The sequence below is a fragment of the Carettochelys insculpta genome, chromosome 6 (assembly GCF_033958435.1).
Source record: "Carettochelys insculpta isolate YL-2023 chromosome 6, ASM3395843v1, whole genome shotgun sequence".
Classification (NCBI taxonomy): domain Eukaryota; kingdom Metazoa; phylum Chordata; order Testudines; family Carettochelyidae; genus Carettochelys; species Carettochelys insculpta.
The window spans coordinates 115,577,910-115,598,271 of NC_134142.1; the positions used below are offsets into that span (position 1 = coordinate 115,577,910).

The 20,362-nt window shown below is 43.6% G+C and overlaps 1 protein-coding gene across 2 annotated transcripts in view; it reads left to right on the forward strand.

The window, feature by feature from the left end:
* The window catches only part of LRP5 (LDL receptor related protein 5), a 236,755-nt gene that overhangs the window by 177,306 nt on the left and 39,087 nt on the right, over nt 1-20,362 (forward strand). For both annotated transcript variants that reach the window (XM_074997919.1, XM_074997920.1), the window contains exons 8-11: nt 10,850-11,066; nt 15,094-15,383; nt 16,082-16,308; nt 17,485-17,669. In XM_074997919.1, the coding sequence (XP_074854020.1) occupies nt 10,850-11,066; nt 15,094-15,383; nt 16,082-16,308; nt 17,485-17,669 (919 nt within the window). The remainder of the gene's footprint in view (nt 1-10,849; nt 11,067-15,093; nt 15,384-16,081; nt 16,309-17,484; nt 17,670-20,362) is intronic.

The window sequence follows — 20,362 nt, forward strand, 5'->3', positions numbered from 1 at the left end:
AGCGGATGGCAGCTGTACCCAACTGCTCATAAGCACACCGCTCGCAGTCAGCAGCTGCCCTCTACCCTGAGAGGAAGCCCTCCCCCTTTCTCTCCACAGTGTTGTGCAGGGCACAACACACCACCACAACTTGATAGATGTTGTGCTCCTTCACATTCAGGCAGGTGAGCAGGCACCTGGAACATGCCTTGAAGCAGCAAAACGCTCACTAGGCCTACATCCTGCCCTGGTTGAGGTGCGTGTTGAACAGTTCCCAGATGGGGTCCAGCTGCTTTCTTGTGGATTTCATCAGCCATGGCAGAGGGGGTAGGCCACATCCTCCACGATGCAGAGAGGGATCTGAACATCCCTGACCATGGAAGGGAACAAAGGTGCCTGCCTCCAGCACAGGCCAGATTTGTGGAACATGTGGACGTCATGTTCCTGGCCTGCCCACCCCACATAAATGTCCATGAACTATGCATGGTGGGCAACTAGGGCCTGCAGCACGAAGAAGAAGAAGCCCTTGCAGTTTATGTACTTGGCCGTTCTATGTTCCCTTGGTTGGGGGAGGGTGTCTGAGCTTCCATCTCTAGGAGCTCTTTGGCTGCCTCCCCCAACAGCAGGGTTGTGTGAGGGTGGGACACCATGGTCCCTTGGGGATGGGGCTTCCCTCCTACCCCAACCCCACTTCTCGTATCATGGCTCTGAGGGACCAGCCTTGTTTTCCACCAAGACATGAAGCCCTATGCTAGCTGTGCTGTCCCTCGAGGAGGAAGGCACACCCACCGAAGAGGCAGGGCACTGGTGTCTGGGGGCAGTCCCTTTTAAGGTTGCGTCTCGCTGGGGCTCCCAGAAGTAACTGGTGACCTGCGACACCATCTGATGGGGTTCCAGATGCCCGATTTATCGATGAGAGTGGCCAGGCAGTCCGGCCACACTCGGTCGATAGAGCAGATCGATCTTTCATTTGCCTTGCAGGCTGGAAAGGTTCTGTCCACAGAAGTTATGTCGCAAGGTATCTTCCGACACAAACTTCTGCTACCAAATCCCTGCAATCTCGATGTAGCCTAGTTCTGGAAATCTCACCTCCTGGACCTGTATGTATAATTCATTCTGTACAAGCAAGGTCAGAAGAAACATATATACATACACCATCTCTCACCTCCTCAAAGTCTGCCCATTTTGTAAGTTGTAGAGGAGGGTGACAGGATATCTCAGAGCTCTGTTGTGGGATGTGTGGCCAGCGTTTCTGTTTTGGAATCATTCAGTTACTTTGGCAACCTCTGCTAGGGTCCATCTGTGGTCAGTGGTACTGAAGACACTATTGCAGATCTAAAAGAATAGCATAAATGCCTGATCTTCTTCAATTCCTAGATTGTCAGCCAACATCACCAATACAGTCTCTGTTGTGTGTCTAGATACAAATTCAGTTGACTGGGGTCACAGAGACCTGCGCATTGCTAGAATTGTTTGAACATGACCTCTTCTATAATCTTTGTAATGGGGCCAAGTAGGCACCTGTGTCAAATGAATAAGGGTTGAACAATTGGTTCTCTGAAGTATGTTGGCATCTTGCCTTCTATAGAACAGATTCCAGCAGTGTTCCCCATCATCTCCCCTGTAGCTTTGACCAGCCAGAAGGCATACAAGCTGGAAATTATCTGTCCCCCAACACCTCAGAAGCTGCATTGAATGAGTTAACCAAAACTGAAGCAGACATATCCCCCTTTGAAAACTGGACCTAGTTGAAGTCAGTGGCAAAACTGCTACTGACTACAGTGGGGATGGAGTTTCACCCCCTTTATATGCCCGTTCTGTTACCATGGGGTCAGAGAGTGCCATTGGCATCTAAGCAATTTTATATTGTGAGCTACAGCATATTTCAGAAGCACTCCTGCTAGAGTCAAATTCAGGACTGGATTCCTTTCCCACAGGGCTCTATTCCTCTTCTTTCTTTATCTGATGTATCAATGAGTTCTGAAAGTACAACTTTGGTGATCTGTGAGGCCAAAGCCATGGAAGAGAACATTTGGGAGTCACTGTGTCAATAGTATGAACACGAACAGCTAATATGTAGTCAGCTGTCATAAGCACTTTCTTCACACTCCCCAGCAGGGAGCCCAAGAAGCTCTAGTAGTAATTTGGGATGAAATTTCAAAAATGACCTATGGCCTCTACAATGGATGTTCCTACAATAGGTGTGATCCGTGGGAAGGGTGCAATAAATTATAGAAAGTAATTCAGTGATGGCCCTTCATCAAGGTTTTTGTTGCACTCCTACAGGCTTACTTAGGGATGACTCTTCCAAAGAAAAGAAGTGCTGATATCTAAGTTTGTTTGTTAGGAAAAGTTTGAAGAGTGAGAATTATCTGTAAAAATTAGAATAACAAACACCAGTGATCACAGTTGTGTATGCTGACTGGTAGGCAGCTCCAATGCATAAATTAGGTGAAAGAAAACAGTTGGTTTATTTTTAACCAAAGGACTTGCTGTTGTCAAGGGCTGCGTCTACACGTGCACGCTACTTCGAAGTAGCGGCAGTAACTTCGAAATAGCGCCCGTCACGTCTACACGTGTTGGGCGCTATTTCGAAGTTGAAATCGACGTTAGGCGGCGAGACGTCGAAGTCGCTAACCCCATGAGCGGATGGGAATAGCGCCCTACTTCGACGTTCAACATCGAAGTAGGGACGTGTAGACGATCCGCGTCCCGCAACATCGAAATAGCGGGGTCCTCCATGGCGGCCATCAGCTGGGGGGTTGAGAGATACTCTCTCTCCAGCCCTTGCGGGGCTCTGTGGTCACCGTGGGCAGCAGCCCTTAGCCCAGGGCTTCTGGCTGCTGCTGCTGCAGCTGGGGGTCCGTGCTGCATATACAGGGTCTGCAACTAGTTGTTGGCTCTGTGTATCTTGCACTGTTTAATGAAAGTGTGTGTGGGAGGGGCCCTTTAAGGGAGCGACTTGCTGTTGAGTCCGCCCCGTGACCCTGTCTGCAGCTGTGCCTGGCTCCCTTATTTCGATGTGTGCTACTTTGCCGTGTAGACGTTCCCTCGCTGTGCCTATTTCGATGTTGGGCTGAGCAACGTCGAAGTTGAACATCGACGTTGCCGGCCCTGGAGGACGTGTAGACGTTATTCATCGAAATAGCCTATTTCGATGTCGCAACATCGAAATAAGCTATTTCGAAGTTGGGTGCACGTGTAGACGTAGCCAAGGTGTGCACAAGTTGTTGATGTTGATAGCGAAAGTAACCGGTGGGGGAGAGAGCTTAGTGGTGTGAGCATTGGCCTACTAAGCCTAGGGTTGTGAGCTCAGTCTTTGAGGAGCCTGAGTCAAATAGATTTAAAAAAAAAATCTGTCAGGGATGTGCTTGGTCCTGTCAAAAGGGTAAGGGACTGATGACCTCTTGAGGTCCCTTCCAGTTCTAAGAGATGTGTATCTCCATATTCCTTTTTATTTTTGGTTTTTTGTTTTGTTTTTAAATTTGTGTATTTTCTGTGCCATCCTCTGCTGATAAATTCCTGGCACTAAGCCCTCCCAGAAAGGAAAAAGGACTCTGCTTTTGTCCTGAAGCTGTGATGAAAGGTGGCCCTATTTCAGCTGTTGGAAAGGTCTGAAATGGGCTGAAATAGAATGTAGGACAGCCTGCTCGCAGCTGCCTCTCTCCTTTTTTTCTGGGCAGGGTGTTGACCCTCTGGAATTTCCCTCTCCTCCCCATGTTTTGTCTGGGCATAGTTCCATTAGAATGTCCATTAGCCTGTCTCCCTGGAGCTCTCTGTGGATAATTTTTCACTAGATTACTGTCTCCTACAAACAGCAGCTCTTACCCTCCAGGAACAAGTCCTAAATTTGTTCAACCCAGAGAACTGAGAACCTGAACTAGAATTTCCTGTGTGGCAGGCACTAGGCTGCCTAGGCCAGCCCATTGCCCTGTTTTCCATGTTCTTAGTGATTTTGCCTGGCTAGGTATTTGTTTCTAGTTGTCTAAATTTTCTCTGTGGCAAATCAATGAATTGGTTTCTGCTTAATGAATTAAATATTGGGGCAAGTGCTTTGTGCTTTTCTTAGTTGTTATGTCAAAAGACATACTGTAGATGCAGTATATTTGGTTCGTCACAGATGCACCTGAAATATAGTACAATGGCATGAGGTTTGCCTGTGGCAAATCAATGAATTAATTTCATCTTAATAAATTAAGAATAAAAATTCTTTTATAAATATTAATATATGAATATCCTGCATATGCAAACCATTTGGTTCTTTGTAGATGCACCTGAAATTTAATAGGACTTCATGAATCCCACAGATGTGTAGAATTTAACCGCATTGTTTTACTTTAATCTTATTCAAAAGGCCTAGAGCTTTGAACACTATATTTGGGAATATTTTCTAAATCGTTTAGCATACTTTGAAGCAGCAGCATCAAAACAAAATCACAGCTTATTTAACATTCTGTATTACTTGGTTCATTAAAACATTTTGATGTCTGATAGTTTTATGCTATCCGGGATGGATTTCATCTGTGGTTTATGACGCTTCATTATTAAAAGCGTTGCCATTCAAGTCTCCAAAATAATCGGTTTTTTAATATGTATGTATGGTGGGGGAAGTAATGTGGTCTGACATTAGGACAAAAAGTACAGCAGATCCTGGGGATCATGGGTTTATTCTTTGACTGTGGTGAAATTGTTCTGACCTTTTCGGATCACAACCAGTCCTGCCATGTAAAGGCTGAACAGCAGAAACTCACTGGAATATAAATGTGACATCTGATCTTATGCATTGAGTCAGCCTTTTTTGTTATTGTCTTGTATTTGCAGATATAGACCTGTGATTTGCAGCCCGTGTCTTGTATTTGATTATTGACTTTGCTACCAGGAGAGCCAAAACAGAAACTAGTTACAGTGACAGTCCACTGTAAAATTACCAATGTGTAAATTACTTTTCCATGTGTTTAGCACAGTGTTCCGGGGGTGCTTCTCCTGAGGAACAGGTGTTGCTTCTCTTCTTATTCATCAGGAAGAGAACGGATCCTTGAATTTTCATATTAAAATATATGCTTGGGAATCCTAGATTTTTTTTTTTTTATTTATCATTGGTTAAATTTGGCTGAAGTTTGTAAGGACTGAAAGTTGCTACCCATCGAACCAACATTACAGCATTTTGTGGTGGGGAGGAAAGAGATTAAGTTCTGTGATCTGATTCCTTTTAGTTTCTAGGTGATCTTTTGGGGCATTGTGCATACTTAGATCTTCCAGTTATGGATCATGATATGACTGTCATGAGATATGTACACCTGTGATCCCATTTAATGAGAAACAGTTTGTTCTGCTTTCTGGTGAAATAGCATATTAATGCTACAAATTGTACTGACAGTTCAATTAATTACTGTGTCCGTAGGTTGATTTGGATTTCATTTATTCATACCACATTTTCCTGTTTCATTACCATGTCAGCAAGATGGCACTGATCAGTCCTATCAGTGATCATGATTCTAGGCCCATGTGTACCCAAAAATTACACTGGAATTATGTCCATAAATACTTACAAGTTACTTAAAAGGGGAATCCCTTAAGAGGACATATCAGAATTCTCACATGACACAAATACTAGTTGAAGATTCACAAAGTTTCAAAGGAATATCAAAAGTATAGAAACACAGATGCTGAAACTAGAGGTGTAGGTGGTGCTGCAGCACCCCCTGGCCTGAAGTGACTTCCATTATATCTAGGGTTTACAGTTTGGTTCAATGGCTCTCAGCACTCCCACTTTACAGATTGTTCCAACTCCTTTGCGTGGAAGTGTAGTTATACTCACTGGAATGATCTGAACTCTCAATCCTGTTCTCTGCAGCTATCTCTTAGTGGGGTATTGTGAGGATAAACTTACAAAGATAGTAAGTTACAACCGATCAAGGATTTGCTCAGATACAAAAGGCATGGGGGCCACACACATATTATAGGTAGATTTTGTGGAAGTTCAAGTGTTGATTTTATATTATAAAGAGCTGAAATGTTTTGGAATCTGGTTTCCTTAGGTAACCTCCCTTCACATGTCCTGCTGACGCCATTTGAAATCAGCTCCTTATATTCCACATAGATTTAGAATGTTGTTCTGCATAAAGCACGTGTATTAAGTCTGGTCTTGACGTGATAAAAGCCTGGATGACTGTAGCAAGAAATACATCATGTTGGAAAAATTGTACGTTCATTGTCAAGCATGGACAGAATTTACCACAGCTGTCACCTGAGCATCTGGAAGCACCCCAGAAAAAAAAAATCCTATATTGCAAACCTGTTTTGTAAATGTCAGACGTGCTTCCTCATCCCCGAGTGCCACTACAGTCTTCTTCAACTCTTCCCATTGCTTCCCATCAAGCTACTAACATACCTCAGTCTTGCCTGGATTTAGCCTCAGCCAGCTGGCCCCAGCAGTTCAGCCCTGTTTACAGTCTTCTCAATAATCTCATGCAAGAAATGAAGTTTGGAAATATTTGGAGAAACTGTCAGAATCAATATGTAATTCCTTGACCATGGATCTAAAGAACAAAGGACCTAATATGTCCCTATTGGACTTGACCAGCTATGAAGGGCTAGAATCCAACTACGTGTATGTTCTGCCAGCACAATTTGGAACTCAATGAGTACAAGTGGCCAAAAATAAATGAGGCGACCAAACTTTTTGTTCACCCCCTTTCTCCCTACCTATAGACATGGATCAGCTGTCAATGACAGGGCTGCACTGGTTTGAAACCAGTGCTATCGCCTGCCAAGTAGAGAGAGAACTCCTCAAAGCAAGAATAATCTTCTGCTTCCAAATGACAGCTGCTTGGCATCGCTAGGCTGACTGCCTGAGGTGTTTCTTGTGCTGAAGATTTTGCAGACTCTGTGATGTCAAGAAGGAAGAACTTTCTCCATCTTGTTATAGTCTAACCAGTATCACAAATCAAACTTCCACTTCATTGTGCATCATGTATTACATATCATAGCAGGAAGGAACTTGATTGCCTACCAGTTTTTTTTCCTCTTATTTTAGTAGTGGTTTTATAATTTATGCTTAGGTTGATATGTATATTAATGTAAAATACATATGTTCTCCCTCCCTGCTGGGTCCAGACCTAACCATGTGCATTCTAGCTGAGTCCGGTACTTACAAGTCATTTTACCCTTCATCTTTGTAAAGAGTTTTGGAGTGTGCTAGTTTGAAAGTCCTCCGCCTCCAGTATAGTCCTGATTGTGAGGAGAATTTGTATCTAATTTACTTAATATGTCATCTAGTTTGGCTTCAGAACCCGAGTATGCACAATGAACTTTTGAACCCAAGGCATTTGGCCTAGAATATTGCCTGTGGGACTGATAGTCATTTAAATAAGTGAGTATTCAAAGTTTGCCTGGACATGATGTAATGGAGATAATTGCAGAACCATTTGGCTTTTAACCACAGACTTTTTTCTTAAGTTCTCTGTTTAGCTTACCTAAATAAAGACATTAATCTTAAATCTCTGCCACCTTGTGTAGCTGAAAAATTATGGTTTGATTGGTTAATACAAAACTTCCTCAAAACTTTCCGGAATTGCAATACTATTCTTAGCTGTCTCAAGCTGGAGACTTTCATCTGAAGGGAGTCCATTGATTTACCTCCCTTCCATAGCTCCAGGGTGTCTTGTGAGTGAATTATCTCCATGCTGTAAAATGATACCTGTGCACCACTTTTAAAAGTATCATGTCAAAAAACACTTAATTTCTTTCTTGTTTCAAGAAAATAGAAAGAAGAGATGGACAGTAATTGGATCCTTTATGTAGAGCTTATGCCACTTATTCTTAAGCAGAACACTAATTTGCTGTTTGTGCTACACACTTAGCATTGTGTTACAGATTTTAGGAGACTACTGCTTTGCCTGAATAGTCATATAGAGTTGGTTTTTAAAAAAAAAAAAAAAAAAAGCTTTAAAATGTCTTAAATCCAACTATAATCTTCCAGGTAGAGTCAATGCATTATAACAAGGATTTCTGTATATTGCTCATATATTTCTATATGGATAGTATCTGATAGCTCCCTTTCAGGCTGTGCATTTTCTAGCCTTTAAAAATTTTCTTGGTTACAGTCTATTAATTGGAACTGGTAAGCAGAATATCTTAACATCTCCAAACTGGAGAATTCAAGTCCAATATAATTTCATCATGGAAGAAACACACGTAACTTTTGTAAATATTTACCTGCCTTTTGCAGAGCTGTGATAACCATGTCAAGTTTTAAATCCGAGAGGCTTTTTCCCCCGTATTCAGAAGCCCATTGAGAATTAGTACACTACATTTCAAGGTTCTAACTGGATGTGAGCCTCACAGTTGTCAACCAGCTTGTTACAAGCTTGTCTGCATGTGTCGATGCCCTATGCACAAAGCATTCAGGCTAGACATCTAATTGTTTTCAGGTTGTGTGCATTTAAACTTACAGAATTTATGGATGCTTTGTGGCTCTCCAATATATAATCAAGCATTTAATGGAACAGCAATGACATTGGCATATTATGGATGCTAAATTTGTTATAATGATAATTTTGAATCTACCTTGGCAATTTTCCTTTGAGTTTACATGAAAATGGAAGCATCATTAAATAAAGGATTGTTACCTCCATGTGCTTTACAGTTACTGGTACTGAATCTCCAGATGATAGTAAAAAAGGTGCTTTTGTGTAGTACAACTTTAAGAAGGTAAAGGACACTTTGGTAAAGGAAGGATAGTCAAGTGCAGCAGTTCTCAAACTGTGGGTACAGATGCCAGACCTTTTGAGTGGGGTCACTATGGCTGGTTTAAACTTGTGGGGCCTGGGACCGAAGCCTGAGCCCCACTACCCAGTAGTAGGATTTGGAATGACTCAGGTTTCATCTTCTCCCTACCTCCATCAGGGTCATGAAGTGATTTTTGTTGTCAGAAGGGGGTCATGTTGCAAAGAAGTTTGAGAACCCCCTGGTCAAATGGCTAGGGTACTGGGCTGAGACTTAGCAGACCTGAGTTAAACTTCTAGCTGAGCCGCAATCTTTCAGTGTAATTTAGGGCAAGTCCCTTAATCTGTCTTGTGTCTAAGCTTCACACCTGTAAAATGGGGATACCAGGCTGTTCTGAGAATAAAATCTAATGATTGTGTCATGCTCAAATACTACAGTGATAAGAATCATGTAGCTGCCCAGGTAGATCTCAGAAATACTGACCATAAAAGAAACTGAATGGCCCAGGCTATGCATAATGAAATACAAAGGCTATCCTCCTTGATCAGTTGCACACATACTCATTACCACCATCTATTAACAGTAGGCTGGACAAATATATAGGGTCTTCTGTATTCTGCAGCATGTTGGGCCCTAGTTCTGTGGCAAACATCTCTGTGGTTTCTCTGACAGCCTAGATATTTTGCACAATTTAAATTTAAAGATGGAGGCTTTTTATTAAATTATACTGGAAAATACATAATAGCCAGGACAGTGTTCCCTGTGTTGGTGATTGTAATATGAGACAGAGCTTATTTTATGCCACCCATGAACTATGTTTTCACGTTGAGAGAGAATTATTTTACAGTATGCATAACTGTATATAATAATCATTGGGGAGGTGGTAGAGGCTTTGGCAGCTGCATACAAAGGGATAGCTAGGGCTTTTGATTCCTGGGAAGGTATTGTAGGCAGTTTGATCACACAGCAGATGGTTGCAATTTTCCTTTGTCTTTCCACTGTGTGATGCAGGTGGACATGGCTTTAAGTTTGTGGCTATGGACAGTTTGTGTGGGCATGTATATGTATATATGGGCAAGAACTCTGATTTTGCCAAAGCCATATTCCTCCTGTCTTCAGCAAAGCATGGCACAATAGCTAGAATCATTAGAACACCACTCCTCTGCAGAGAAGCATGGTCCTGTGTCCAAAGTCAGTGAGATTCCCTGTGGCCAGAGTTGAGGGGGGCTGGTGGACTGTCCACCCACAGAGGGCTGTGGAGTGTTGAGGAGAGTACTCTCTGCTCCATGAGGTCTCAGCCCAGGACCCTAGTAGTGGTGATGGGGTTCACCATGGTGTTGGTGTGGAATCTGCCTGCAACCAGAGGTGGGAAAAGTACCCAAAAAGTTACTTGAGTAAAAGCACAACTGGGTGGGGAGTGTGTACAAGTCACTGGTGTCCCTCTGGAAAACTACTTAAGTAAAGGTACACATATATACACACACATCACATCATATCTTATCTTGATTGTACTTAAGTATCTGGAAGTGAAAGCAGCTGCACTTTTCCAAAAGTAACTTTTTGAGTACTTTTTCTACTTCTGTCTGCAACTCACTGACTACTTCAGAGCGGATGACTGGTCCCTACGTGGGCTGCTTCCTGCCTTGACTCCTGTAGCTGAGTCTGGGTGTCTTCAGGGTCTCATGGTGCCTGGGGTGCCTGTTATCTTCCTGGTACATCTGTGGGTGCCTGCCTGGGATGCACTGTCTCCCGCTCTCTTGGTGTGGGCTCCTGGCTACCCCTCATTTGGAGCTGGTGAGCTGTGTCTTCCTTCCTGCAGTCAGCCCAGACGAAGTGGTGCTGCTCCCTCTTATAGGTAACATAGCAGATGTAGACTACATGGCTGCCTCCTCGCCTTAAATACTGTGCAATAGAAGAATTGTTCCTACTTAGCATAGAGAGGCTAGGACTTCATTTTGTCACCCAGCTTCCTAACTCCATTGATAGAAAGGGTGAGGTTTTTCTGTTTCCAGTGGGAGGTGGTCTCTAGATAAGCTTGCCGGAGTGGCAAAAGCCCGTTCAGGCCAAAGTGGTCAGATTTGTTGCAACTACAACTGCTGTATCAGAAGTGATGGTTTTTCCTCTCCTCTTCTCTGCCACGCAGGTAATAAATGTTGATGGAACCATGAGAAAAACTCTACTAGAAGACAAGCTTCCTCATATATTTGGGTTTACTTTGCTGGGGGACTACATCTACTGGACAGACTGGCAGAGGCGAAGCATTGAAAGAGTTCACAAAATTAGAGCAAGCAGGGATATCATAATAGATCAATTGCCAGACCTAATGGGCCTCAAAGCAGCAAGTGTCACCAAAGTGTTTGGTAAGCATTAGCAACAGTGAAATGGAACTGAGACACTTTCCAGAGGGCTTTGCTTTTGTTAAACAATAACATTCATCCAATTTGACAGGAATAATTGTGCACTAATATACTCTAATGCTGTTTACAGGGACACTGTATGTTTGTGACATTAACATAGTGTAAATATCACAAGTGAGAAATCTGCTTTCATGACAGTTGCCATGAGAAAGCTACCATGAATGAACATACACCTGGTAATTTCTTCTGAAATTGTAGGCTAATGCAATAAGTAAAATGGAAGCAATTTTTTTGCTCTGCTATTCTTCAGTATTAGGCAACCGTTCATCCAGGGTGTTAGTAAGGAAGCAAAGTTTTGTAGCCCATTAGAGCATTTCAGTGAAGCGATGGACACCTATCAAACATCCTTTTCCATGCTTTTCCCCTGGGATGGTCAGCCTTTAGGGGGTATCCTGCCACAAGCTAGGGGTAGCATGACAGCATGTATGTGATTTTCCTGATTCATACAGAATTCCACAAAATGCTGTAGTTCCTGTTGCAGTGTCTTCCTAACCTCTTAGTGACGGTAAACCCAAATTCTTTGCAGCAGCTTCCGGAATGTTTTGTGATATGTAGCAGGAATTTAATTTCCATCACTCAGGGTGGCGGAATTGCCAACTCACTCATACTCTCTTACTGGTGGAGGGAGGTATACAGAGGTGGTGAAGAGAATAAAATCGAGTACTACCACCATGCCCCTCCCCCTTTTCCCTCGCTAAGCTCCTGTCTGCCCAAGTACTCACACTTGCATCCCTACAAATCAGCAGAAATGTAGCACTTTAAAGACTAACAAAATGATTTATTCGGTGATGAGCTTTCATGGGACAGACCCACTTTATCAGATCAATCTCATTTTCAATACAGACTGACATAAGTAGAGAAGACCAAAAAAATATTGCAATAAAAACTGACAAATTGGATACATAGGACTGAAGGAGTGGGATGAGGGGCAGCCCGATTGTTTGGCATTCCCTTATATGTTCCTTACTGTCCTCTCTGGTCACAGTAAAATCTCTTCCACTCGGTCCCATCTTGCTTCTGATTCATGGCTGTGAGAAACTGCATAAAAGTGTCTCTGTCACACCTTCACTGCCTTTATCCTTGGTAATTTGTATATACCTACCAGAAAGGCAAGAGGCTGCTCTGTGCAGCTGGCCAGCAACAGAATACAAAGGTGGTAGTTTTGCAAGCAAGCAGTTTATCTTGTACAGTCTCAGAATTGGGAATGCAGGGCATACAGTGTAGCCCTCATGACTGCAGAGCCCCAAAAGAGAGGACAATCTGCCTGCAAATTGCTGAGAAAAGGTGGAGGAAAAGCCCAGCCAGGACTTCAGTGGTCCTGTGGAGTTTTCCTGCTTGCCCTGTTTCACTTGGTGGACATATTTGTGGTGTGTTTTTCAGCACAAACATCTGATGACTTTCAGACTGTGTTTCCCTGCCCCCCGCCACCTCCCGCACCCCCCACTCCACAGGTAGGATAATATTCTGTGGTGAGTTCAGCTAGAGAATAACTAAGGAACTTGTTCGGTGGCTTGCAGTCAAAACAAGGCCACCTGAACTGTGGGAGGCATTTAAATCTTGACCCAGGCATGAAACTAAAAAAATAAATTGAACAGTTCCACATTTCACAGCAACAGGGATCTCTAACCTGATCCCAGTTTATCACAGCAAGAGCTTCTGTGTAGGAATAGAAGCACTGGAATAGGTTTCAGGCCTTAGAGGCAGTGGTTTTGAAACCTGCCAGGTGCTTTGCTGAGCATGTCCTGTGAATTGCCAAGCAGCCTGAACTTTTACTGATTTCATTAGCTCTTAGTGGCAGAGACTTGTTCATGCCGTTTGTGTACACTGCCTCCAACTCATGGTGGAGTGAGTTGGCATGAAAGTACTACAGTGGGTCAAATAATTGATTGTTATAATTGGAGTTAAAGGCACTGAGCACCTTTAAGTACAGCACAGTCAGGCTTTCTCATGCACAGATCTCCATACTTTCTGGGAATCATGTGAATACCATGATTTAGCCCTCAGTTTATAACATTTCTTAATGCAGCAAATACCATAATGTTCCAGCATCAGACAGACACTGAACAACACTGCTATGCCCCATCACATGCCTGAGTGAGAGAGAGCCATATCACAGCTCCGCAAGCCCATCTCAAGGATGTCCTGTGTCCCAGGACTATGTGAATCAGTGTCCACATCAGCTGTTGTGCGTCTCTGACAGTCCCCCTGGTTTGAGGTAGTATGGCCCAATGGCCAGAGTTACTACACTAAGACCCTGCAGTTGGGGTAACACAGTTCAGTGGCCAGAGTGAGCATGCTGCTTCCCTGCAGTTGGGGTTACGTGGCCCAATGGTCAATAAAATACTCCTATGTGGTTGAGGTAGCACAATCCAATGGCCAGAATCAGTAGAATACTTCCTCTGTGGTCAGGGTAGCACAGCCTAATGGTCAGTGCTTCAGTGACTGTTGCTAGAAGCAGAGGGTGGGACAGAGCCACAGTAAAAGGGCCTCAGGCCCCCCCAACTCCTGCCCCAGCCCAGGATCCTCACAGTGGTGGAGTGGTCCATTGTAACATGCCAAGCTCACTGGGTGATACCACTTGCACACTCTCACTGGGTTACTCCCTACCTTCCCTGGCGGCTGGGCCATCCATGAAGCTTCAGGGTCCTTGGGTTCTGCCGTGCAAGTCACTTCTCTGGGTTCCTCAGGTTCTAGAGACTCGTGTCAGTCTCCTGGTTCTCCGGCTCATGCTGTTGTGATCTGTGGCTGGTCCACCTCTGGAGTTCTTACTGCAGGTTCTCTTTCTCCACCAACCAACCCAGAGTGAACTGCTCTCATGCCTTTTGTACCCTGGTTCCAACTGATGCATACCCAGCAGAGTAGAAGGGGCATGGCCTCTTCCGCTAACACAGATAGATTAACCCCTGGTGAGCTAGTGTGGGGCTGATAAACCCTGTCGCAAGCAAATTAAGCTATCCAAGCCTATGAGTGTATCCATAAAAATGATAGATTTACAGAAATATTTTGTGGTCATTTTACAGTATGACTCTAGCTTGCCTTGAATATTTACTTGAGTTATACAGACCTAAAAAAAAATCTTATTAGCTTATTTATCAGTGTCAATCACTTTAAATAGGCCTGGAAGGGTACAAGGTTCTTCAAGGAACACACACAAAGTAACTGTCACAGAGGCAATATTTGTACATGATGAGAGCCAGATCATCAGCCAGTGCATGTGAATCAGAATAGCTCAGCCAAATTCAGTAGAGCTAGGCTGAGGTGCACCAACTGAGGATCAGGTCTGGGTTCATTGTCCCTTATAAAAGAAAGCTAAACTTGGTCTGAACTGACTTGAGACTTAACCATAATAACTTTGTTTTGTTTTTGTTTTTATTTAATGGCTAACCTTTTGTTTGCAACTGGTGGAGAATAACATTCATTTTGTCCCCTGCTCCCATCTCCACCCCATCCTTCTCCCTGCTGACCCCTCAGCATTTGTTCATAGGCACAGTGGTTCGCTTGAACAAAATGGGGGTACATGATGGTCTTACAGGAATTGTGCTTCATTGTGACTCCCAGCAGTTGATTGGATAGAGCCACTGGGAGAAAGAGCTGCAGTTGTTCAGCTCTGTTTTCAACAGTGCATATCATGGAATTCAGGCATTTAAAAAAAAAAAAAAACAGTTTACAGATTCATCTGAGCTGAAGATTAGTTGCCTGGCCGAAAACAAACAGGGAAAGCAAATACAACTATCTGTTCTTAGTACAGGTATTAAATCTGTAGAGAAAAATAAAAGAAAATATTTGGAGAAGGTGTCAGTATTATAAAAAGACTGATATTAGCTTCTAAGTTCTTGGGGTAAAAGGAAAAGATCAGAGTTGATGTTTGAACATATTGACATTCACAGCAATATGTTGTCTCCTGAGTCTGTAAATACATTGCATGTGATTCCATCCCTGACAGTTTAATGTACCACTGTCTCCTTTTCAGGAACCAATCCTTGTGCTGAGAATAATGGAGGCTGCAGCCATCTGTGTTTCTTCACACCTCTGGAGACCAGATGTGCTTGTCCCATAGGACTGGAGTTACTAAGCGACATGAAGACTTGCATTATTCCTGAAGCCTTCCTTGTTTTCACCAGCAGAGCAGCGATTCATAGGATTTCCCTTGAAACTAACAATAACGATGTAGCTATTCCTCTTACGGGTGTCAAAGAGGCATCTGCTCTGGATTTTGATGTGTCTGATAATAGAATCTATTGGACAGATATTAGCTTAAAGGTATTATTATTTGAATTCCTTGAATATGAAGCCAGAGTATAGTCCCTTTAACAAAGACCTGCTTGATATATAACGTAGCACGTGGCTGCTGATACTGGCATTGAATCGTGCTGAAGAAACAGAGCTAGTTGCATTGTAAATACACACTTTGGCCAAAATGAGTGTTTTGGCTGCCCTGTGCAGTGAATCCATAAATTTATCTGTTTCAGACATGCTTTCTGCACGCCACATATCAGGATAATTTAATTCCAAAATTGGCACTCTACTAAACTTACTAACATGCCCTCGGTCTAGTAAAAGTATTAGAATTATCAAGTAAACTTGGGTCTCTTCTCCTTAGCTGTGGCTCCCACTTGCTGTATTTCAGTGAGGAAGCTTACCAAGTTTTCGCAACAAAATACAGTAGGAATGTGTTTCTGTAACAGTTTGAAATTTGGTATAAGACATTTCTGGTTTCTATCCAGGTATAGGCAAAGGAGAGTGTGGTATCATCCATCGTTTTTCTTTTAAATTAATTTAGTAGGGGTGGAAGTGTCAAATTGATATTACTGGGAAGTGAACTCCTCTGTTTAGCATTTTAATAGATGCATCACAAATTGTAGAAGTTCTAGAACAATAACCTTTATGGAATTTTGATTCCATTAATGTACTGTGTGTCCAAAAGGTACAGTGATATTTTCCAATGACTATTTTTCCAGACCATAAGCCGGGCTTTCATGAATGGGAGCTCTGTTGAGCATGTGATTGAGTTTGGGTTAGACTACCCTGAGGGAATGGCAGTAGACTGGATGGGAAAGAACCTTTACTGGGCAGATACTGGAACCAATCGAATTGAAGTAGCACGCCTGGATGGACAGTACCGACAGGTTCTTGTGTGGAAGGATTTGGATAATCCAAGATCTTTGGCTCTTGATCCTACTAAAGGGTAAGGAGCATTATTTATTGTAACGATAATTAACAACATATAATTTTATATTACAGCTTACTTCGTATGTTTGTTTCATCAGAGAATCTCAAAGCACTTTATAGCTATCACCATAGCACCTTTGGATGAGAAGTATAGTGCAAAATTTAAAACTGTCAATTAACTTTTGCTGTCTACTGTTTCCAAAAGCAAAATTTAACACGCTAATTGGCTTCATGAGGTTACATGAGAAGTTCCAGCTTGCAGTAACAGTAGATTAGCCACTGAAAACTGGTTACATCTGGGGTGTAATTTAAATGTCAAACAAATTCATAGGAGGGGCAAGAAATAAAGTGGCATTTACTTTTATTCACTAGTAACTGCAGAGGAATTTGGTTAAGTTGCAAGCCCTGAGAACCCCACAGTACTTTCCAGCCCCACAAGTGGTCAGGGCTCTGGTTTTTGTTCTCATCTGAATGAATTAAGCACTTAGTCCCAAGGAAACATGCAGTAACAGTCATAACAGCTGATTTAAGGAGTATTGGGCTTGACCCTACACCAGGGATGAGCAACTAGGTGAAGTGGCTTGGCTGCATGGGTGGCCCTCCTTTACCTGAGTGCGTTGCAACAGCCGGTGGCCCTCTGTGCCTCCCTCTGTAGCCCCGAAGCCCCTCTCTCTGCCTCTATATACACACACACCTCACATAGACCAGAGCACCACACTTCCTACACTTCTCCCTCCCTCCACAGTGTTCCTTCTCTGGGAGGGTTGGGGAGGAGCAGGGACAGAGCACAAATCAGGTAATATGCAGCTCCTCCAAAATTGCTGGGAGGGAATGAGGAGACATAGAAAGTGGAGGCTCTGGTGCCTCAGTGCACAAGAGGCGTATTGTGAAGGGGAGCAGCCAGTGGGTCCCTGGGCCACAGATGGAGCCCCAGTGGGTTGCATGCAGGCCACAGGCTGCAGATTTTCCACCAGTGCCCTACACAGTTCTGTGCTAAGCACTCTGGACCAATCCAGCCAAGCGTACATGCCTAACTTGAACTCAATGACATTAAATATTTATGCATTTATGGTGTTGATTGATAGCATACCAGTTAGCGTAGCAGCTGAAGTCTCTAGCACCCTGGTTATCAAACCTGGATTTGACTTCATATCATAAACTCGTACCTATTTTCTTCTCTTTTTGATTTCAGGTATATGTACTGGACAGAGTGGGGAGGTAAACCAAGGATTGTTCGGGCATACATGGATGGGACAAACAGCATCACTTTGGTTGACAAAGTGGGACGTGCCAATGATTTAACCATTGACTACGCAGACCAAAGACTATATTGGACTGACCTAGACACAAGTATGATTGAGTCATCAAACATGCTAGGTAATCTGCAGTTATAATCAGATACACACATCATGTTCAGAACTATGAACTGAGCCCCTGTAGGAGAATTTGATAGCTTTTTCTTTGAGGGTTCAATTAAAAACTGGAGCTGGTTGCCTCCAAACTGTTCTTTGTTCTTCTTGCATGACAGGCTTGCAGCTAAAGTTTAACTCATTGATATTTTTTTTTCTCCAAGACGTATAATCTGTTTTGGAAGAGGCTAAATTAGACTTAAATTACCATTCTAAGGTATGATAATTAATATTTTGGAGGGTAGTAGAGTAAAATACGCATGATAATTAAATTAAACATTCATAAATTTTATTTGAAGTTTTAACAAATTTGTGAGGTTAAAACCTTTACAGTAAAGAAATTATAAAAAACGACCAGGCTTTCCAAAGCATTTTCCATAAGATAACAAAGAAATTACACTTTCAAAATTATAAATACAGGGACAATTAAAACATTCCATTTTTCTGACTGAAATCCTAAACCAGAGAGATGATTTTATCCCTTTTCTTCTCTTTCTGGTATTAAATTACCCATGTCCTCAACCAGCACAAAGACAGAGTCTCAGTATCTTTGTTTCTCCAGGTTAGGACAACGAACCTTCTTGCCTTTGGTCCAGTTCAATTGGCCCCAGTCTCTGATTATGGAAACGTACTTCTGTTGTCCAATTCCACAACCCTCTTTCTATCCAAGGCAGATTCCATCCACTGACTAGCTCTGGTGGAATAGAATTCAAACCAAAAGATGCCTCTGGAGAGGTTGAATCTCTCTAGTCCAGCACCCTGGGGACCTGACTGGTTCTGAACAAGAGAGTTTGCCGAACAACATGGGGTCAATATTGTCTAACAGCATTACCAACACTTCCAGTGCTTTCTGAGCTCTTAGAAGACATTTAGGCGTAAATTACAGCTAAATAACAGCACAGAACACGTCATCCTAGTGCACAGCAACAGAGGATAAAGCAATCTTAAATTTCTGAGCAGGGGGTGCTCCCAGCCCACTCAGATACTACACAGAGTGTGGAAATGCTCTCTTTGAATGCTTGCTCATGTCTGTTCTGCAGTAGGTGTATGTGCTCGTCACATGCACCAATGCTGGAAGTTTTTCCTCTAACACCACCCGTAGGGGAGCAGCCCTAGTGATTCCTGGACTGGCGCTGCCATGGTATAGGGACGTGGCCTGCTCCCCCCTCTCTCAGTTCCTTTTTGCTGCCAGACATAGTGCATCAGAACTGCTGTGCTCCGGACAGTTACATTTCTTGCTGTAAAGGCAGCTATCTTCATGTAGATAGTTCTCTCAGTAAGGTTAATTGTTAGTGTTAGTTAGCTAGTTAGTGTCCCAGATGTGGCTTAGCCCAAAGGTGGGCCATGCCCAGATTTTAAGCCATATTTAAAATGCAAATACCCTATGCTGGTAGTGACTTGCAAAATTGCTGCCTAAGGTGTCCAGCCAAGGAGCGTATTAGCAAATCATTCAAGCCTCAGGTGAAAAAAGAAAGAAATGTTTGTCACAAGGTGCTTTTAATGGAATAGGCGCTAGCCCTGGCACCAGAGACTAAGTCAAGACTCTGCTTCAAGTGCAGTGACCTTGGTGCAGGACATTCCGTTGATGCCTCCATCAGGTCAGCACTGTTCTTCCTCACAGGATCCAACTCAGAAAATGAAGACACTGGTGAGGGGAAGCTCCCTGACTTCCTCCAGGGTCAAGGAGAAGATCTGGGGTAAGCTGAGACCTGTGGTGGGTAGATTGACAGTCCCGTCAGGGAACAGGCAGCTGGCTCAGGCGGCTTGGCCAAGCCCTTCCCATTCTGCTCCAGCAGCGCTGAGTAGTGATGAAGGCCTCCAGCAGGTGGAAGAGCCATCTACTCTGGAGGCCTTTTGGGCAGTACAGGACATACTGACTTAGCTAGTGCAGACTTCACCTTCCCAGTGGCTCCAGCCACCTCTCCAGGTACCATCCCACCAGCCTTCCCCGATGCACAACTTTCAACATGAGACAATGAGAGGAGGGCTTTGTGAGCATTTTTCCATTTACCCTATTCTGGGCACAGGGGTCAGGACTTGTGGTGGCCCCAACGGCCGTGGATGAACTCCCACGCCTCCTATAGATCACACTGGGGCCGGTACTCAGTAATGCAGAGACCTTGGGGCTGTTCCATACATCAGTGGCATTAGTCAACATCATGCTCAAGAAGGTCTTCAAGCCTCAGCTCACAGTCCAGGTCCTGCTCCAGATACTGATATCAAATGAGCATAGGGAAGCGGTGATCTCTAGACTCTAGTGTCTGACAGCCGAACTCTTGGCACTCTTCATGGGCCTGAGAAAGAGGCTCTTCATACAGATCCTCTCAAACCGATGTCTCTTGCCAGTCATCGGCTACCCAGATACCTCCTCAGGAGATGCCTCAGGGTCTAGCACTAAGCAGGAGCCCTTGCTTCTGGACTGAGCTCCAGCACTGGTGCAACTGCCCCTCTCCACAGTGCCACCCACTGAGGGATGGCTGTAAAGGCAATGGCTAATGCCCTGTTTCCCTGGAAATATGTGGGATTTCACACAACCTGCCCAGACGGTGCACCCAACCTGGTGGATTTTGAAGTGTCCTTCAACCTTGTGTTACCATCCCCAAAAGGTGAGCTCCAGAGAAAGGCCTGGCACCAGGCACCCGGACAAGCCAGCAGTCTTCC